A 19,444-nucleotide genomic window follows, 5' to 3' on the forward strand; every position below is an offset into this window, starting at 1 on the left:
TACTTGTGCGACGAATAACTGTCGAACTATCTGACGATTTGAATCTGTAGCGTTAACGTTAGAGTAAAGTATTAAGATTCGACAGATAACGAAAATGACACAAAGTACATATATTTTTATCAGGAAACATGTATAAATATGTTCTGTTATGTTCATGGAAGTCACCTGAACCATGCTGCAAGATTAGTATGTCATAAAACGTCGTATTCTAGCCAAATCACGTCTCTGTTTCGCCATTTGTTATGGTTGGATTTCGCGGATTCCGCACGCGCTATGTAACAAGCGTTTTGATTGGCTCGGACTCGTCGGATGATCACCAGCGCAGGCTATAAAAGGGGGTGAAATCGGACGAAAGTCAGAACTCATTCGAGCTCCCAAACGAGTGGTCGCCTCTTCTGGCCCTAAACTTTGGAAAGCCTTGAGTCTTCTCAAACCAATGACCTAATAGTGGTTCAAAATGTTTGAGAACTTCTCCGTAAAGGGAACTTAACGTTCCAAGGGGAGTAACTCTTATAGAGTTAAGTTACAAAGCTCTAAGAATATGAGTGTTGTCCGTTGGCGAAAACGGGGAAACGTCTCCGTATTCGGAAACACTATTTGTAGACGGAAGCACCTCTGTCTATAGACTCATTACATATTCTTATCTAATAATTAATGTTTATTATAATAGCTTTTATATAGTAGGTATTTATTTCTCCATATTCGGAGCATTATACCAGTAATAGATGGAAGCACCTCCATCTATGGAAATGTTCCATATTCCAATAATGTATTTAAGGATTAAAGTCTCTTTCTGGTGGTTCTATCGAAGGATAAAGTTGAGTAGGGTATCGATATTTGGAATGGACCGCAAGCGGTCCATGAAACAAATATCGATACCCTACTCAACTTTATCCTTCGATAGAATCACCAGAAATAGACTTTAATCCTTATATTTACAGTCTTAACTATTATTTTCATAGCTCAAAATTTACCCTTAATAGTGTTTATGGCATTTATAAGACTAAAATTGAATTATATCGTTTGATTCCGACAGGCATTTCGAACAGCCACTTGAAGTGGCGGAAATTCCCGCCAATTTATCAATGAACATACCAATAAAATGAGTTCCGTCTGATGAAGCATATATCTGAGGTTTTCCCGATATGGAACTATAAATCATTTTATTTTATCTGTTGTTAAAAACACCATGGTGCAAAGCAGTTTGGTTTTAATATTTTGCTTCGTATGATTTCACACGCTTACACAATTCAAAACGTGGCAGGATATTTAACGTAGTTGTGACGCGGCGTCCGATTCAAACCGCCTGTGTCAAGGAGGTGTGACAAACAGAGAGTTTCTTCAATTTTGTGATCACTTGAGTTCTACTTAATCAGTTCACGTTTGAAATTTCTTGAATACACGGATGTTTACATAGTTCCATGTCATTCTTTCCGGATTTTAGAGATTTTCAAATGTATCGGACGTCGTTTCGAGGAACATGTACAAACACAGGTAGGCCCACTACTGTAAACGTTTACTGTACCGCTCTCAAAATGTTAGCTATATTTATATTGTTGTTTTAAACACTTCAATAAATATTAGAGGTATCTATTACAAGTATTGTAAAGCTACAATTGAAGGATTCCGTTTCATTGATATTTCGAAACACCCAAACGTACATTGTGTATGTAAGTCCTACTCTTGCCGATTCACAGTAGATTCTAGATAACGTACAGGACTTGTCTGTCCGCCGAGGTGAACAAAAATGCATTGTCGTGCTAGGTCGTTTTGGTTACACTTATCCAACTCAAATACTGACGTGTTCTGACATATCTTATCCATTCGCGTACAACCAAAGATGTTAAAAATACGAATATAATGTAGATCTAGGCTACATGTTGTAGAGAACAACACAGACTCACAGACACACAACATGTAAACATTGCGACGTCATCGGAATGTGCAAAAACTGTACATTGTACAACATTGTTTATTTATCATACGCACGGAAGCATTGCTCAAAGAGGTACGGTAGTAACATAAACAATGTAACTTTTCTACATTTGTATTTACACACGTACATGTATATGTGTTCAAACCTATTTTGATACATGTACATGTTCATCGAACGTACGTTCGGTTACTGAAAACACCAAAAGTTTCTGATTTGGACAATCATAAATTCATCCGCGCGGCTCCAAATTGCGCGTGACATACTCAATTTATCGAGAAATAAAGTTGAGTAGCCTTTGGTTGAAATCAACGGGGTTTATACTATCAATTTCACCACTGACTGTAAATATTAAAGGATATAGATCAGTGTTTAGTGTAGAATATTTGTATAACCTTTGTAAATCTCGATGTATCCAGTACCTGTACTTTGATGATTTGTGATTATAATAAATCATAAGTTGATTTTTATTCCTGACTTTGTTCTTTTATGGAGTAGTGCTAGGCTGGAACCGAATCCCTTATATATTACTTTTACTTGGTGATTGCTGAAATACGCAACCCGACTCGAAAAGTTACAATACCATAGCGTTACATGTGGATTTCTTTACACCAAGAAAATTTTTGCAAAATTCCAAATTTTTTTTCTACCTTAACCTATTTATTAATTCCTCATAATTCACAGCCATAGAAAAGAACACTACAAACATATGAATCGAAAAGGTGCAACATAGTTTTTGATATTCAAACTCATATTATTACATTTGGAGCGAAGAGCAAATAGAGCTTTACGTCCCTGTTCAGCCACATGTTTAGACATAAAACTAAGTTTATTGTTGAATCGGAAGAGGGCGCCTAAATAACAAAATTGATCAACTACAGAAAGCTGTTCCCTATTGAAAGTCCAAATTTCGTTTGCTTTAACTATACCGCCATTACGAAAAACGACAATCTTAGTTTTTTCTGTATTAACTGTTAGTTTCCATTTATCTGCATATGTATTTAAACTGTTTAAAAGCCCTTGCAACCCTTCAACCGATTCAGAAAACAATACCAGATCGTCAGCGTATAGAAGAAGGAATCAACTCAATTCTCCAAACTCGTAGCTAGGAGCACCATTTTCAATAAAGCTATTCTCAAAATCGTTTATAAACGGAGAAAAAAGCAGGGGGACAATATTTCCCCTTGCATTAAACCTACGTTATTAGAGAAAAAAATTGAACAGTTTCCATTTACTAAAACACAAGATTTAACAGATGTGTAAAGAGATTTGACCGTTGGACAGCTTGTACCAGAGACTTGCTCTATCTACATAATCAAAAGCTTTACGAAAATCTACAAAACAACAATATTAAAGACGTTTTCTTTTAGACAAAGTTTTTGCAATTATAGTTTGTAAAGCGAAAATAGCATCAATTGTACTAACCCCAGGTCTGAATCCGAATTGAGCGCCCGTTAAAATATCATGTCTGTTACATACATCTAATAATCTTTTATTAAGAATTGAGGTAAACAATTTACAGTACAGTAACTGCAGTAGACCATTCAGACGGAAAACAACCAGAGTTTAAAATGTTATTAAATAATGTATGCAACATAGGCAATAAAAACACTACCTTCGATAAAACATTCATTTATCAAACAGTCCAGACCATGTGATTTACCACGTTTAAAATTATTAATTACAGATTGTATTGTATTTCATTAATAGAAAAATACGTGTCTAACTCCTCAAAAATTTCCGCGAGTCATCAACTACAGCCTCGTTCTCGGTTGTAGAAGCGGAGTTTTAACTCCATTGTTAGCTACATTATTAAAATGGTCAAACAACTGATTAATTGAAATTTGGGGTGAGTTAGAGAATTTTTTTTTTCTGATTTTTTTGTAAAAAATATTTTGGGTTATGCTTACGAAGATATTCTAACCTAACACCCTCGTGGAACATGCATTGTCTTTTGTTCTTTTTTTTCAATGATTTTATAACGCTTTTTCTTGGCAATCAACTCAGCGTGCGTCACTGCATTTTTATTTTTGTTAAAGATGCTAAGAGCACTTAAATATTGCCTACGTAAATATTTAATTTCATCGTTAAACCATGGCTGGTCTTCAGTAGATTGACTATTTTGATACTGAGCTCGGTCCGCCCTGTCTTTATTACAAAAATCAGTAGATACATGTTTCTAAAGAAAGGCTCCATAATATTTTGTAATTCAACGGTGAAACGATTGACACTTACATCAATAGATTCCTGGTTTAAATTTCCACTAATTAGGACATGTTCTTTTAAGCTGATCAGAGTTGACGTTTAAAGATTCTATGAACTGATACTTGAAATTATCATTCCACCTGAAATTAGGTTTCCTATTACGATTCACCTCATCTTCTTTTGTCGAGTTATTTAATATACTAACATTTTCAGTAAAAAGTTGCACGTGTAGAGGAGCATGATCTGAATATTCTGTAAAATTGCAAACAATAAAAGATTTTACAATTGGAAATAATGAAAAAGACATCAGTAAATAATCAATCACACTCATACCATAATGACCACAAAAAGTGAAATCATTGGAAGCACCATCATTGTCTTGCCGTTTCTAATACGAAGACCGGTAGACTTACACAACTTAATTAATCTGGAACCATAATCATTGATACCTGCATCAGGGTTATATCTAAGGGGGGGGGATTTTTGTCAACATTCATCGCATACTTAATTAAATATAGATTCAAGGTGATTTCGGACACTTCCGTGAATAAAATCATAATTAATAAAATCTTCCATATTACGAGTTCGACTATTTAAGTCTCCTTATAACATTATTTGCTTGGAAGCAGAAGCCTCCAAAATCAACGATTCCAATTCCTTAAATACATCACAATTATAGTACGTGTAATATTGAGAAGAACTTGGGGTATATATGTAAAAATAAGCATAATAAACATTAGAATGTTATATATACAAGAAGCCATTAATGTTTACTTTCTAATAACACACCTACCAGGCAAACAGCTTGATGTTTGCATTGATTATATATATATAGATAATTAGGAAAGTATGTTTTATTACAAAATATTTCTATCATATAGTGTCATAATTATATTAACATCAATATAATTTTTTACATTTTTCTATAAATCATTAATTCAATTTATCAAAATTTTTAGTAAAATCCCAATAATTCAGTAAATTATTACATTGTGTCTTATTTTATTACTACATGTATTTGAAGAAAAAAAAAAGATTTTTTTTTATATATATTTTTGAATTTAATCTTTTTTGATAAATGAAGGGGCTTTTGTCCTCTTTTTCATTAGTATGGGGGGGGGGGGGGGCTTTTGTCCAAGGGGGCTTTTGTCCAAGGGGGCTTTTGTCCTAGGTAGGGGTTTATGTTCTATGGGGCTTTTGTCCGGGGGGGGGGGGGGAGGGGCTTTTGTCCGTACCCCTGCTACCTTACCTATTCTTTCCCAGGGGGTCCATTAAATAGCATTCAATTAAATTGATCTCATGCTGTGCCAGCCTCGGTACCTTACTTACTACCTGACCCCACGTGGTTGTGATCAAACGAAAAAATCAACCAACACCAACAATAATATATATTTATAAACTTACACAACATGCACTTTATTTAATTTGAAAATTTTTTTCATTCGAGTTACTTGTAAAGTTGTTTATATGCTCGAAGCCTAATTACAAATGTGTAATCCGATATAAATGTATAAATGATGGCGTCAAAATCCCACTATACCATGTGTTTTATTTTATTAACGAATGATCCCGAATCTACTTTCATTTATTCCGTGCATGCTAATATGACTCACCAACAAGAAAAAGCTGCATTGCAATCATGAGTTGACTCATTGAAATGAGTAACTTAACATAAATAGGTCTTACAAGCGAGGAGAATGTAAATTATGTTTCTTTAAAGTCTCAATAAAAGCGGATATAACGTTAGACATGTCATAATTTATTTTTTTATCAATATAAAGAACGTTTACCCTTCTAAAGGTACACATAGGCCTACATGTGCCAAAAACAAACTTTTTGTTTACACCGGAACTCAATATCCGCACATGCGCAGTGATTACTTCATCTCTTGCAGCCATGATTCGTGGTAAATTCGGTAGCAGGGTGAAGGTATGTTAGACAGCCACGTAACTCATAGGTGAGTAAATTCAACGCACGATCTAAGCGAAAATGACAACTTGAAATAATATTCAACATTACTATTATGATCACAAATCCATATGAATCTAAATCGTGACAAAGCGACGAACATTTTCTGCAGATGTGAGGTCTGATGAGGAAACGGTCCCATCAAAGTTCAAAGGGAGAGGTCAATCAGTAAACATTATCTTGTGGTATTACATTAAAATATGTACCATCGTCAAATTGTATTAAAAATTGATGTGATAAGATGTCACACAGTTTGAAAGCGTTTGTTTTAGCTATTATACATATCATTAGACTGGTTGACACAGTCACAATGATAAACAAATTGCAAAGTGACAGTTGTGAACGTGTGACGTGAAAGCGACCTACAAAAACGTATCTTGACTAAGTTCCGAACATTCCAGCCCAATTACCTTTGTATCGTAAATGGATGTAATGTAACAACCATGCCTATATATACACCTGTTCATTAATTAATGTCTGATTATCCCCTGGAGCTCGACCCATCATTTTACGTGCAGTCCTAATTTTTCCCTTGTGGTGCCCCCAGGCATGATGTTTTCTGCAGGAAGCATGCCATTCATTGAGAAAACGTCCCTGGCACTGTTTATTAATTAACCTCATAGCAGATGCTAGGAGGCTCTGTCCTAAAAAATAAATATTTCACACATGTATTTGCCGAATAAGTACTACATGTGTTTTGAGAGAGTCAAAACTCATTTTAGTTCATCAGAAGTTTCTGTCTGCTGGGATATGTGTATAGCTGAATACACTGTCAATTGAGGATGTAATATGTGAGAGAGTACAAAAGCTGGAAGCACTCTAGCCACATTAGTCACTCACATGTGTACATTAACATATATACTTCTGGGTCTATACATGTATTGCATTTCTTCAGCTCTACTCTCTAGGTTTAATTATCCTAAACAATAGGGTAGAATGATTCCTCAGAAATGCACATGTGCAGCATATGCAATACAGCAAATTAGATATGCACACAATGAAAAAATTCATGTGCAACATATTCACATGTAAACTGTACAGTGATTGATCAATCTAGGAATATATATTTGCATTTTTGTGGTAATTAAAGCTCAAGTGTGTTAATTAATCATTTAATTAAATATGTTTTCATTCATTATTTTGTTCTTACATGTAGACAAAAGTGAACATTTCTCTGTAAATATTATAAGCAAATCCCTGGCATGTGACACTCAATTATAATTTAAATGTTTAATGATTTTGTTAATGACACAATAAGCCAGAGGTCTTAAAGGTCATGAGTGATCAATGTTAACACCTTCTGATTTGAAGTGTTGTATTTGGCTGCAGTGCTGCCTCGCCTGTCGAAAACATCAGATTTGTTGTCAGTTGTCATTGATAAAATAATTAATGTGATAACACCTACTATAAATATATAAAACTGTGTTGATATCTTTCTACCCAGTCACTTTTGTCTTGACTGCCATCTGAGAAGGATTGAATCATTGTCAGTGAAATAGAAATTTAAAGGTATACTAGTCGTAAAGATTATGATAAATCTAAGCAATATTGATTATTTATTTTAAGAAACAAAAGTTAAATGTAGATCTATACCGTGGTACCTATATGCCTATAATCAATTCAGTTTTGAATATAATTTGTTTACAGTATATCATGATTTAGATGGAAAACTACAAGGAGGAAATAGAAGGCCCTACTAATATTACGAAAATAGGAAAAATTAACCAGTGACTATGCATGTATATCAGTAGTTGTATGAAGAGGATCTGAGATTGAAGTGACCTGTTGACCTGCCATCTACATCCCTGAGAAGGAATCCCATACACATACCTGAGAACAGGATATGCTAATGATATAATGGAGTAAAGCCCAAACCAGAAAAAGGTAAAGTCTTTATAGGAGTTTATACAGTATAACCAGCTTGTTAAACTTGAAATCAAATCGAAATGAATTAATTATATATAAGACCCTTTACAATATGATTATCAATATATATTTACAGTGTTACTTGTCAAAACCAGCTGTATTGTCTAAGCCAGATTCCTGTGTATTCAGATATAATTGAATGGCATTTTCCTTGTTGATTAATTCAAAAGTCAGGCCATATATACCGGCCAGATAACTAACATGCTGGGATGGTCCAAGTGACATGCAGTTTAGACAAGGTCTAGATCTTCTCTGTTATATATACCTGGTAATATAAAGTACTTTTTTGTTTTATAACTACCAGTCTACCACTTAATTGGTTAAAAATTGACCCTCGCGGTTTGACTTGGACATAATTTCTAAATTTAGTAAAGATATAAATTGTTAAATGGCACTTGAATTTCAATGGCATTATTTCTTTGACTTTAGTAAAATACTTGAAATACATGTATATTTCAATGATATTATGTCTTTTGATTTATTAAAAACACTTGAAATACATTATTCTGGAACGTTCTTAGATAAATATTTAACAGCATTAACTAGAGTTTACTAGATCTATTTATTAATCTATGCAGACATTATTTGTCCTACATAATAATAATGTATATCTGAAATTATGTTTTAATTACCCCATGGGTCAATTGAAGGTACATTTAAAATTTTGTTGATGAATGAGGGCAACTTTGTTAAAAGTTTTAATTGAAGATCCAGATATGAAATTGAAATGATTTGAATGCTTTTATTTTGTAGATGAGTTTACCTCGACCATCAGGGCTAAAAGCGCCCTCAAAAATCGGCAAACCCTCGGGTATGCCAACTCCACGTCCACCAGGTACAAGCATTCCAACTCCTGGTTCTGTGCACAAAGTGCAAAGTAAGCTTGCTCCTTCATGCTTCTGTCTTTCTTTCCTCTCACGATTGTCTGGTTTTTTCCTTTGTTCCATGCATCCATCTGTGTGTATTGTGTGTCAATCCTTTTGTTGTTATAATCACTGTACAAAGCTGATTCTGACATATGAATTTATTTTTTTTACCAATTTTCTCCTAAAATGTCAGAGATGGAATATCTAATCGTTGATTATTGATGATAACTCTTACTAGTTGTAATTTATAAATATAGATGACAGTTCTCACAGAAATGAAAAGTACTTGTTAGTGAATTAATAATTCTGGTAGTTCTTGAATAAGAATGTTAATGTTTTAATAAAAAAAAAAAACTAATTGTCCCACGGAAAAGTACTTGAATTTTGTATACAACTTTAATCAAATGCATTCAATAAGAAATAATTTGCAGTTCAGAAGAATATTAACTGCCTTATATTATTTTGGCTGTAAATTTAACAAATTGTTAAGATAAAAACAGTACTACCATACGTATATAGTACGATATATGAACAGTGGTAAATTGGACTTATCATACATTTACTACTGTACATAATGTCAATATAACATATCGCACATCCATTCCTTATGTTGCTCGCCTCCTGCAGCGTTGAAGTTGAACACAAAGTTTGCACAGACAATCAGATATGACCATTTGTCTATAAATATACCAAATTAAAAAGTGAAATTATCACATAACAGGCCCGTCTAGCCATGTCATACCGCCATGTCATAAATATCGTAAGACACATGTGTAATAACACTATTTTTACGTCACAGGTAGTTTTGACGTTATAACATTTTTTATGACGTTGCCTAATCTTCTCATTAGAAGGAAAAGTCACATCCGAGCCGGATTTCTACTGTTTTTATATAGTGACAAAATTCAAAAGTTTCACTTACATTTCTATTAACAAAAGTTGTGATAAATAGAATCTTACACTCGACTTAATTTCATAATATGAAATTTATCAAACTTGTTAGATAATTCGATATGCCACTTGCCTAAAGGCTTGTGGCATATCAAATAATTGAACTTGTTTGATAAATTTCATATTACATAGCTATTCATGTAATATCCTCTATTTTTAACATTCAAATATATTTGTTCTGTTAAACATTATCTATTGAATTATAATTAAAACCACTTTCGTTCACCAATAAGTGATCAGACGGCATTATTACGGGTGTAAGTACATATGTTTGTTGTGTTAACTAGGTTTTTTGTAAAATTGCAGTGAAACTTGTTGATGCGATAATTTTGTTGATCTTATATTAATTAGGAGCTGTAATTAATCTTATGGGAAAATGTGTTATAACCAATTAACCAGTGCTGTGTACGTGTTGAGTCCTATTAATTGGATAATAAATGGATTATTTAATAATATGAGATGGGTTGGTGTATCCACAGTTATGGCATTGTTTAAGTGTATATTTCAGTGAACACTGCACAAAAATGGGAAAAATATAGTCGGTGATAATTTTAAGATTAATGATATATGTTTTTGCACAAATGTTTCCGTTTGGGTAGATCTAAGTGTTTGCATTTCATGTTGTATTGCAGTTGTGCATGAACACTTGTCATTTTTAACAGTCTCTTTGATTTTGAAGTTTTTTAGCAGTCTCCCATCACTGATTTAAACAGAAACCACATTCTGTCAAGGTCTAAATTCATTTTTTATTTCAATGTTTAAAAAAATATGAGAAAATGAACTACCAACCTCAGAAAACTGACGAGTTAATTTAAGAAATCCATTCAATATGTTTAAAAGTTGTAAGATTGATTAGATTTAAAAGAAAGTAAAAGCTGTTTTCTTGACTTTCTCTCTCTGCTTCTGCTACTCTTTGTTTAGCATTTACAGCAATTCTGCTAGAAAATGGAAATTACAGGCAATTTTTTTTTTCAAAATCGTAATTATTTTGCAAGAATTATTTTCTTTGAAACAAAGAGAGAGTAAACTTGGCTGTTGTGAATGTTCTTCATGTAGACTAGTACTAAAATGTTTTAATGGCTAAAAACTTTCTACATGGTATTAAATAATGGATGCGAGACTTTGCCAGAATTGGTTTGCAGTAGCTGTGTCTTTCTAACTGTCTGCGGTGAACCCTTGCTGTATATGTGTGTTGCTTGATTTGATTTAATCCAGGTGCAATAGCTAAGAGTGCTCGCGCTGCAGGTATTAGTGCTGGTCATGCTGAAAAGTACGCTGCTGATGTCCTACACACTCTCAAAGGTTAAAACCTCATCACAGGTAGAAAGTAGTATAGGGTATACTATATATATATATAGTGTGTATCATCAAAGTGACACACTGTTACATACCTCTATATTGACGCACATCACCCAATTGTACTGAATGCAGTATTGCCAACGCTTATAATTTCCCCCGGGTAGATCCATGTTTTGGACATTTTAGAATACATAATTAACCTGAAATTCGAATCGCTCTTCAGGTCATCAAGTAACCCGGGTTTGAGGACCAGGAGTAAAGAGTAAAAAATCTCACAAAAAATGGCATGTGTCAAGTACCGATCAAGCCATGTCATCAATGTAATATTAATTGCATTTCAGGGCATATCGGCCCTAAATACTTTTTCAAACTGCAAAATAGTTTTCAAACGTAAATTTAACATTATCACAAAACTGGTTTTGATTTTAATTTCTTCACCTTCATTAATATTATAAAAAGTAAATCTTTTGTGTTTTTGGTTATTTATGCTTTAAAATTACACTAAAATTGTTATGCACATGACCCTTTTTTTGATCCTTCACTTGATGTTTATTAACAGAAATTGGCAATACTGTGAATGGTTTATATAACTCTATGTTAGCAGATTTTTTAACAATGTAGGAACAGTAGCTATAGCAGGTCATCATATTAAGGAAATTTAATGTATTTCTCTGTGTTATATGTTCTTAACCGACCTTTCCAATAAGAAAATTTTGTTACCAACTACAATTGATCGTTCTATCTATTGTTTTATTTATTATTTACTCCTTGCACTGAGACTTCCATTGAAATGGTTATAATGCTGTCTTAGCTTGCCAGTCGACTGAATTACTAGTGCTTGTGTAAATGTTTCTTGATCTTGTGACTCTTTTATAGGCAAGAATTTTAATTTTTCATTGCATGTGCATGGTTGTATATCCTACTTTAAATTCATCATTTTATGATTTATTTTGTAATATTTTTTCCCATGCAAGAATCAAATCCAAAGTCTAATTTTGGAGGCAAATTCAAAGTATTCTAGCAGTGACGTACAACCTGCTGGCAGCAAAATACTGTAAACCAACTTACTTTCACATGTGATTCACTTTTTCGTGATCCATGCAAAATTTCACAAATGTCTATCTCCATGAATTATAAGCATCTTCATGAATTTTTATTTTTCAAGGTAAAAAATGTTAAATTCGCGAATGTTAATCTTTGCGAAATTGTTTTGAAATGGAAATCATGAAATTAAGTAGCCACGAAAGAAAGTTGGTTTACAGCTATCAGATATATAAATGGCTAATTCAAAGTTTTGAAGTACAGTAAACTGACTCCAAGACAACTATAAAGTTCAAATCAATTCTCAAATGATTTAGTATTTAGACAAATGCTAAATAAGTTTTATTCCTTTAAGGGGTTTCTGTTCAATCATCTAAGTTTCTTATACACTATTTAACATCAAATATCTTTATGTGTGAAGATTTATTTCTGCTGTTCCACTTTGTCCTTCATTTAAGGATTAACTTGAATACATTTTTTATGTTATGGAGATATAACACAAAAATCTGAGTGTTCTCTAAATAAACCGCTTCATGGTTTATTTAGAGTACACTCAGATTTTTGTGTTATATCTCCATAACATAAAAAATATATTCAAATTAATCCTTATTATTCATTTACTAAAGATAGTCTCTTCAATACTCAAAATTAAATTTTGGGACTCTTTTGTCTATGAAAGTCATTACGCCATCATCTCTGCCAATCAGAAGCAACGTCACAAACGGCGACACCATTTTTAGCTCGCCTATTCGAAGAATAGGGGGAACTAAATGTTGTCACCCCGGCGTCAGGTGTCAGCGTTGGCGTCCCATTTTACGTTTAAAGTTTTGAGCAAGTTTCTGTTTCCGTCAATTGTTTAATCTTAAGTCATCATAAATGTTTATGATTTTATTTTCCTAATGTGTATGGGATGCTGAACGTGATAATACAACCAATTTGGGGCCCTTTAGGGGAAGTGATAATACAACCAATTGGGGCCCTTTAGGGGTTTTTTGAGTCTGTTAATTTGTCATATTTCCATGTTAAAGGTTTTTGAGCAAGTTTCTATTTTATCTTGTTGACCGATCGGTCCCAAAATGCAATATGCACAACTAGGGTCCTAGGGGAACCTACATGTGAAATTTGAGAAAGATCCCTTCAGTACTTTCTGAGAAATAGTGGTAACAAACTTTAACTATCAAAATCCAAGATGGCCGACAGACGGCCATCTTGATGATAAGCCAGTGATCGATCGGTCTCCCAAAATGCATTATGCACAACTAGGGTCCTAGGGGAACCTACATAAGAAATTTGAGAAAGATCCCTTCAGTACTTTTTGAGAGAAATAGCGGTAACAAACTTTAACTACCAAAATCCAAGATGGCCGCCTGCAATATGCACAACTAGTGTCCTAGGGGAACCTACATATGAAATTTGAAAAAGATCCCTTTAGCACTTTCTGAGAAATAGCGGTAACAAACTCTAACTATCAAAATCTAAGATGGCCGCCAGTCAGCCATCTTGTAGACCGATTGGTTCCAAAATGCAATATGCACAACAAGGGCCCTAGGGGAACCTACATGTGAAATTAAAAAACAAGAATTGTTAATGGACGGAAGGACAGACGGACGGACGGAAGGACGGACGGACGGAAGGACGGACGGACGACGGACCACGGACGAAAGGCGATTTGAATAGCCCACCATCTGATGATGGTGGGCTAAAAATATTGACTAACACCACAGTATTGTTATTAGGGGTAAGCACTGCCATAAATGTCACAATGCATATATTACGTAGGTAACATAATACATATAAAGTAATGTATCAACATTGAACAGTTAACAAATGTTTGTTTTTAGGCCACACCAAAACAAGAGGCCCAGAGGGCCTGTATCGCTCACCTGGTTTATTTAGGAATTATCATAAACAAGAGGCCCAGTCGTATTATGATTGCTGTTGAATGCTTAGATTCAGAGAAGTCGTTTATATGGAAATATCCTAATTGACACTTTTGGCCGCCCTCAGGCCCCAGGGGGTCAGCCCGCCCCACAATTTGTACAAGAGGTCCAGAGGGCCTGTATCGCTCACCTGGTTTGTAATGTCAAGTCATGTTCTGAATACAGGTTCATTGTTTCTTTATGAAGGAATTTGAATATTTACCTCTTATTTCCCTATTGGGCCCCGCCCCTCCTGCCCTTGAGGGGTCAGAGCCAAAATTTATACGTATATATATATTATAAATTTATAAGTCCTGTTCCCCTTCCCCTAAGGATGTTTGTGGCCAAATTTGGTTACAATCCATGCAGAACTCTAGGACAAGTAGTGATTTATAGGATTTACATCTATTTCCCGTATTGGGCCCTGCCCTTCATGCCCCTGGGGTATCAGAGCCAAAATTTATACAAATACTGTTCCCCTTCCCCCAAGGATGTTTGTGGCCAAATTTGGTTACAATCCATGCAGAACTCTAGGACAAGTAGCGATTTATAGGATTTACCTCTATTTCCCCTATTGGGCCCCGCCCCTCCTGCCCCTGGGGGGTCAGAGCCAAAATTTATACAAGTTCTGTTCCCCTTCCCCCAAGGATGTTTGTAGCCTAATTTGGTTACAATCCATGCATAACTCTAGGACAAGTAGTGATTTATAGGATTTACCTCTATTACCCCTGTTGGGCCCCGCCCCTCCTGCCCCCAGGGGGGTCAGAGCCAAATTGTATACAAGTTTCTGTTCCCCTTCCCCCAAGGATGTTTGTGGCCAAATTTGGTTACAATCCATGCAGAACTATAGGACACAAGTAGCGATTTACATTAAATGTTGACGGACAGACGACGGAAGCCGCTCCATGACAATTGACATAAGCTCACCGGCCCTTTGGACCAGGTGAGCTAAAAACAAACATTGCCTGTACAAAGTGTAAATGAAAGGTGATATTTTGAAGGAGTTGAGTTAACTATATATACATGTATAGGTGTCTGTGATAAAAATCATCCCAGTTGCCTTTGTAGACTTCACTTGGTAATGCATATAAAAAATTAAATATCTCGTCTGGATTAAAAATAAACTTTAACTGGAAGTCTATTGCTAGGGCTGTGGATTGTCTAACATGTGGCGATCTGATCCGCTCCACGATTCAGGATTGACGATTCACAGATCGGACCACAAATCACCAGTTAGATACAAGCAAAAGATTCAATTGAAGTAAAACTGTATTTATTGATAAATCAATAATGGTCTTATATATTGATAAATGTTTGATTGATAATAAAACCAATTTTAGCAGTTTTACATTCCTTATCATTAAGCAATAGAGTTACAGGTGAAGTACAGCAGGATTCAGTCACTGTAACTGTAAAAAAATCAAATCATTTGAATTTTGAAATAATGTCATCTCAAAAATACTATTGCACAACAATTACGGCATGAATCAAAGTCAAACCATCTGTGAACAGAAATTATCACGGTAAGGGATAATTCACCATATCAAAACATTTCATTGTTACTTTTATTTTAGTCAAATACAGAAAAACATTGAAGTTATAAAAAAAAAAATCTATAAGAGTAGTTACAATTTACTTTGATTCTAGGCCTATAGTTTTTATTTTTAATCAGGTGATTTATGATTTTGACTCATAATTAGCCTACCTTTCGTTTTTGACATGGGTTTCACATCTACAGTACTCAGTTGCCTAATATAATATATTCGTATTTTTACATATTTCCGACCCGTAATGAAAACGAAATCGATAATAATCTTTTACATCTCTAGAAGTCAATAATTATGTTTTATCATTATAATCTTATGAAGAATTTACAACATTGCATCAAAGCGTGGGTACGAAAATAACATGTTGCTAGCTTTACTTCATGCAGCTCTTGTGTACTTCCGGTCTACTTCAAAGTGAAAACATCGATGATATTCAGACTTTAGTGTACATTCCTTCACATTTTTGAGCTATGACAGAATTAAAGAAGGTATTATTTTTTGCTTTTGAAAGATCGCGATCCACAAATATCAGGAGTAACGAATATTCGTATACGATCTTTCTCAATAATTCGTGAATACTCGAGTACTCGGATACTCGTTACAGCCCTATCTATTGCTGACTAATAACACCCACCCTAAATTTCCTCTTGTCTGGCTTGCTAAGGAGTTGTCTGGACAAATTTTGAAACCTGTGTAAAGTGAGGTGACCTGGTTACCATAGTAACACTATGGTACACATCTAAATATGGTCACTAACATTATGGCAAAGTTTCAATGAAATTAATGTAGCAGTCTAGGAATTGTACGGACAAATTTTTTCTACAGACAGATGGACAGACAGACAAACAAGCTGATTCCAGTGTATCCAATGGGTATGATAAGTTACCTTTGACAAGTGGGAGAGCACAGTCCTGAATCTCCATAGCTACACCTTTTAGAGCTGTCATCATTATAGGGATGTCCAACAGCATCAGCTCAACTGGCTAGAAAACAGATTCTGATCTATCAAAGTCACTTCTCTTTAAATCAGAAGGATATAAACTAGAACAAAATAATCGCTACTGAGCCAAATAAAAATACAGCACATTAACGTGCCGGATGAGTTGAGTATGATATCCTTAATTATATTCATAATAAAATCAAAGTATGTGAGTAGAATCATGTACATAATTTGTGTAAACTTGGCTTATTTAAAGATGCTCCACCGCCAACAGAGTATAAATGATACACATTATTTGAATAATAATTGGTGTTTAATTATGGAATAGCTTTTATTTAGTTGAGGTTATGAGGGTATAATGATAATGGAGCACATGTAAATTACACGGGCTCCTTTATAATTATACCCTCATAACCTCAACTAAATAAAATTTTGTTTCTTATATTTACAGTTTTACACACAAATGAATATTATTTATTCTTGCGACAGATGCATATTTTGTTTTTAAATATCCATATGTTTTTCTCTCCCGTCATTATTAACCAATGTCGATTGAACAGTTGATTGTTATCGAGTCATTCATATGTTCCCACCAAAAGTGGGGTCATGACCAAACGTTTCCAGCTGCATAGCTACGCCATTGGCTATTCACGTAACCACAGAATTGCTGCACGTGTTGTGCAATTGTTATACACTGATAATGATAATACTAGAAAGCCTAGTTATTGAGTCCATGTCAGTGCATACTGTATATATTCATGTCTAATTAACACATACCGTAATATAAAATAATTCAATTTACTTTTGCACATTGGTGCATGTGCAGTCAGCTCTTCATTCATATGGGACATAGATTTTTAATACTTTTATCAGGAGGTAAAATCAATGAAACTCAAACTTTTCAATGGTGGTATTGGTGTAAAGAAACTTTGGTAACTGAAGAGTAGTAACATTTATTGGTAAAAAAATAGTATTTGTCAGCGGTGGAGAATCTTTAAAACAAGAAATTCAATAAACTATCACATTTAAAAACCTATAAAGTTTTTGTTAATAGATGCTTCTTCTCAATGATTCTTGAGTTCTTGGTAAAGATAATTTGATTTGAATAGTCCAAATCATCAATCTAAATAAAGCATGATAGCTCAATTAATTGAAGTTGTTACATGGACGGGAACAACATCAGGTGGTTTCTGCCTTTTAGCTATTGGGAAGGAGTTTTTTATACTACAGAAAGACTTAAATGTATGCACTAATAAAAACTTACTGTATCTTTTCCAAATACATCTCCTTTAGCTACAGAGTACAGAAGAGAGTAGGCAATCTGCCCTGCTGCTCCTGTAATGACAACTCGGATCGCCTGGAAATACAGATATATAACTCTTGTCTGATCTTGTCTTAAGGCAATTATAATTTTTGTAAAGTTTTTAAAAACAAGAGGCCCATAATGATGATTAATGCTATCTCATTAAAGTAATTAACAACAGAGAATTCATTTTCAATATTGAGTAACAACTGAACTACCACTCCTAGACATAAATATCACACTAAATCTTAATAATATATGAAAATAAAATCAGACCAATTAGATAATGTGACTTAAAAGCAACTGTAACCGTACCTAGGTGAAACAAGTTATATCAATAGGTAACAAGAGGCCCATGGGCCTTAACGGTCATCTGACTCATTGCACAAAACAACAAAGTCACATTATAAAGTATTGGTTAACGATTAATATAAACAATACAAGGAACTCCTTAGTTGAATACGTAAGTTACTGAAATAGGTAAATGGCATTTGTTGAACAAACTTGGTAGCCCTTCATCCATATATGGTTGTAACCCATTCATGGATTAATTTAAGGAGGAGTCAGATTTTAAAGCCAAATTTCAGCAAAGCTTCCATTTTGGACATCCGCAGTACTATCCCCATGGGTCTTAACTCGGTCCTTTATAAAATATGATTGTCCTCATCTAAAGTTCCCCCTTCTGAATCAATTAAAACCCCTATAGACCAATTTTTCTTGAGATCAGAGACTGAAACCTGAAAACAGGAAGTGGGCCAGCAGCCATCTTGGAATACCAAAATCTTTAAGAAAATGTTTGCATGTTGTTCGGCATCAATTTAAACCCCTATAGACCAATTTTCATTGAGATTGGAGACCGAAATTTGAAAACAGAAAGTGGGCCAGCTAAAATTAAGAAATTTACCCTTTTGGGGCCCCCTAGGGGTCGGACCAGACTCATTTATATAAAATACACCAAATATGGATGAAATTCATCCAAGGATGAAGGAGGAGTAGGATTTAAAAGCTTAAATTAAGAAAATTTCCTCTTTTTGGGCCCCACCCCTCAGCCCCTAGGGGTCGGACCAGGCTCATTTATATACAAGAGATCCCAGAGGGATCTTGGCGCCCACCAAAGAATGATCTACGTCTGACAATAGAAAGAGGGACCTTTCTCTGCTTTTCAAACTTTTACAACATATTACTACCTATGAAATTTGAGAAAGATCCTTTCAGTACTTTCTGAGATATATAACACTAACAAAATTCAATTATCAAAATCCAAGATGGCTACCTGTTGGCCATCGTGTTGACAGATCGGTCCCAAAATGCAATATGCAGGTCCTAGGAGAACCTACATATAAAATTTGAGACAGATCGCTTCAGTACTTTCTGAAAAATAGCGGTAACAAACTTTAATTATCAAAATTCAAAATGGTGGCCTGTTGGCCATCTTGTTGACCGATCGGTCCCAAAATGCAATATGCAAAACAAGGGACCTAAGGGAACCTGCACATAAAATTTGAGACATATCCCTTCAGTACTTTCTGAGAAATAGCGGTAACAA

At 34.4% G+C, this 19,444-nt stretch overlaps 1 protein-coding gene and 1 long non-coding RNA gene across 2 annotated transcripts in view; one reads left to right on the forward strand and one right to left on the reverse strand.

Moving 5' to 3' along the window:
* LOC138319328 (malate dehydrogenase, cytoplasmic-like) overlaps nt 1-19,444 on the reverse strand; it is a 71,083-nt gene that overhangs the window by 39,010 nt on the left and 12,629 nt on the right. The window contains exons 2-3 of the mRNA XM_069262404.1: nt 17,860-17,952; nt 16,542-16,638 (exon numbers count right to left, since the gene is read on the reverse strand). Of these exons, the coding sequence (XP_069118505.1) occupies nt 16,542-16,638; nt 17,860-17,952 (190 nt within the window). The remainder of the gene's footprint in view (nt 1-16,541; nt 16,639-17,859; nt 17,953-19,444) is intronic.
* Nucleotides 6,011-11,153, forward strand: LOC138320111 (uncharacterized). Its single transcript, XR_011208099.1, has 4 exons — nt 6,011-6,095; nt 7,754-7,990; nt 8,786-8,909; nt 11,065-11,153. It is a non-coding gene; the product is annotated as an uncharacterized lncRNA (long non-coding RNA).

Source organism: Argopecten irradians, chromosome 3 (assembly GCF_041381155.1).
Source record: "Argopecten irradians isolate NY chromosome 3, Ai_NY, whole genome shotgun sequence".
Lineage (NCBI taxonomy): Eukaryota > Metazoa > Mollusca > Bivalvia > Pectinida > Pectinidae > Argopecten > Argopecten irradians.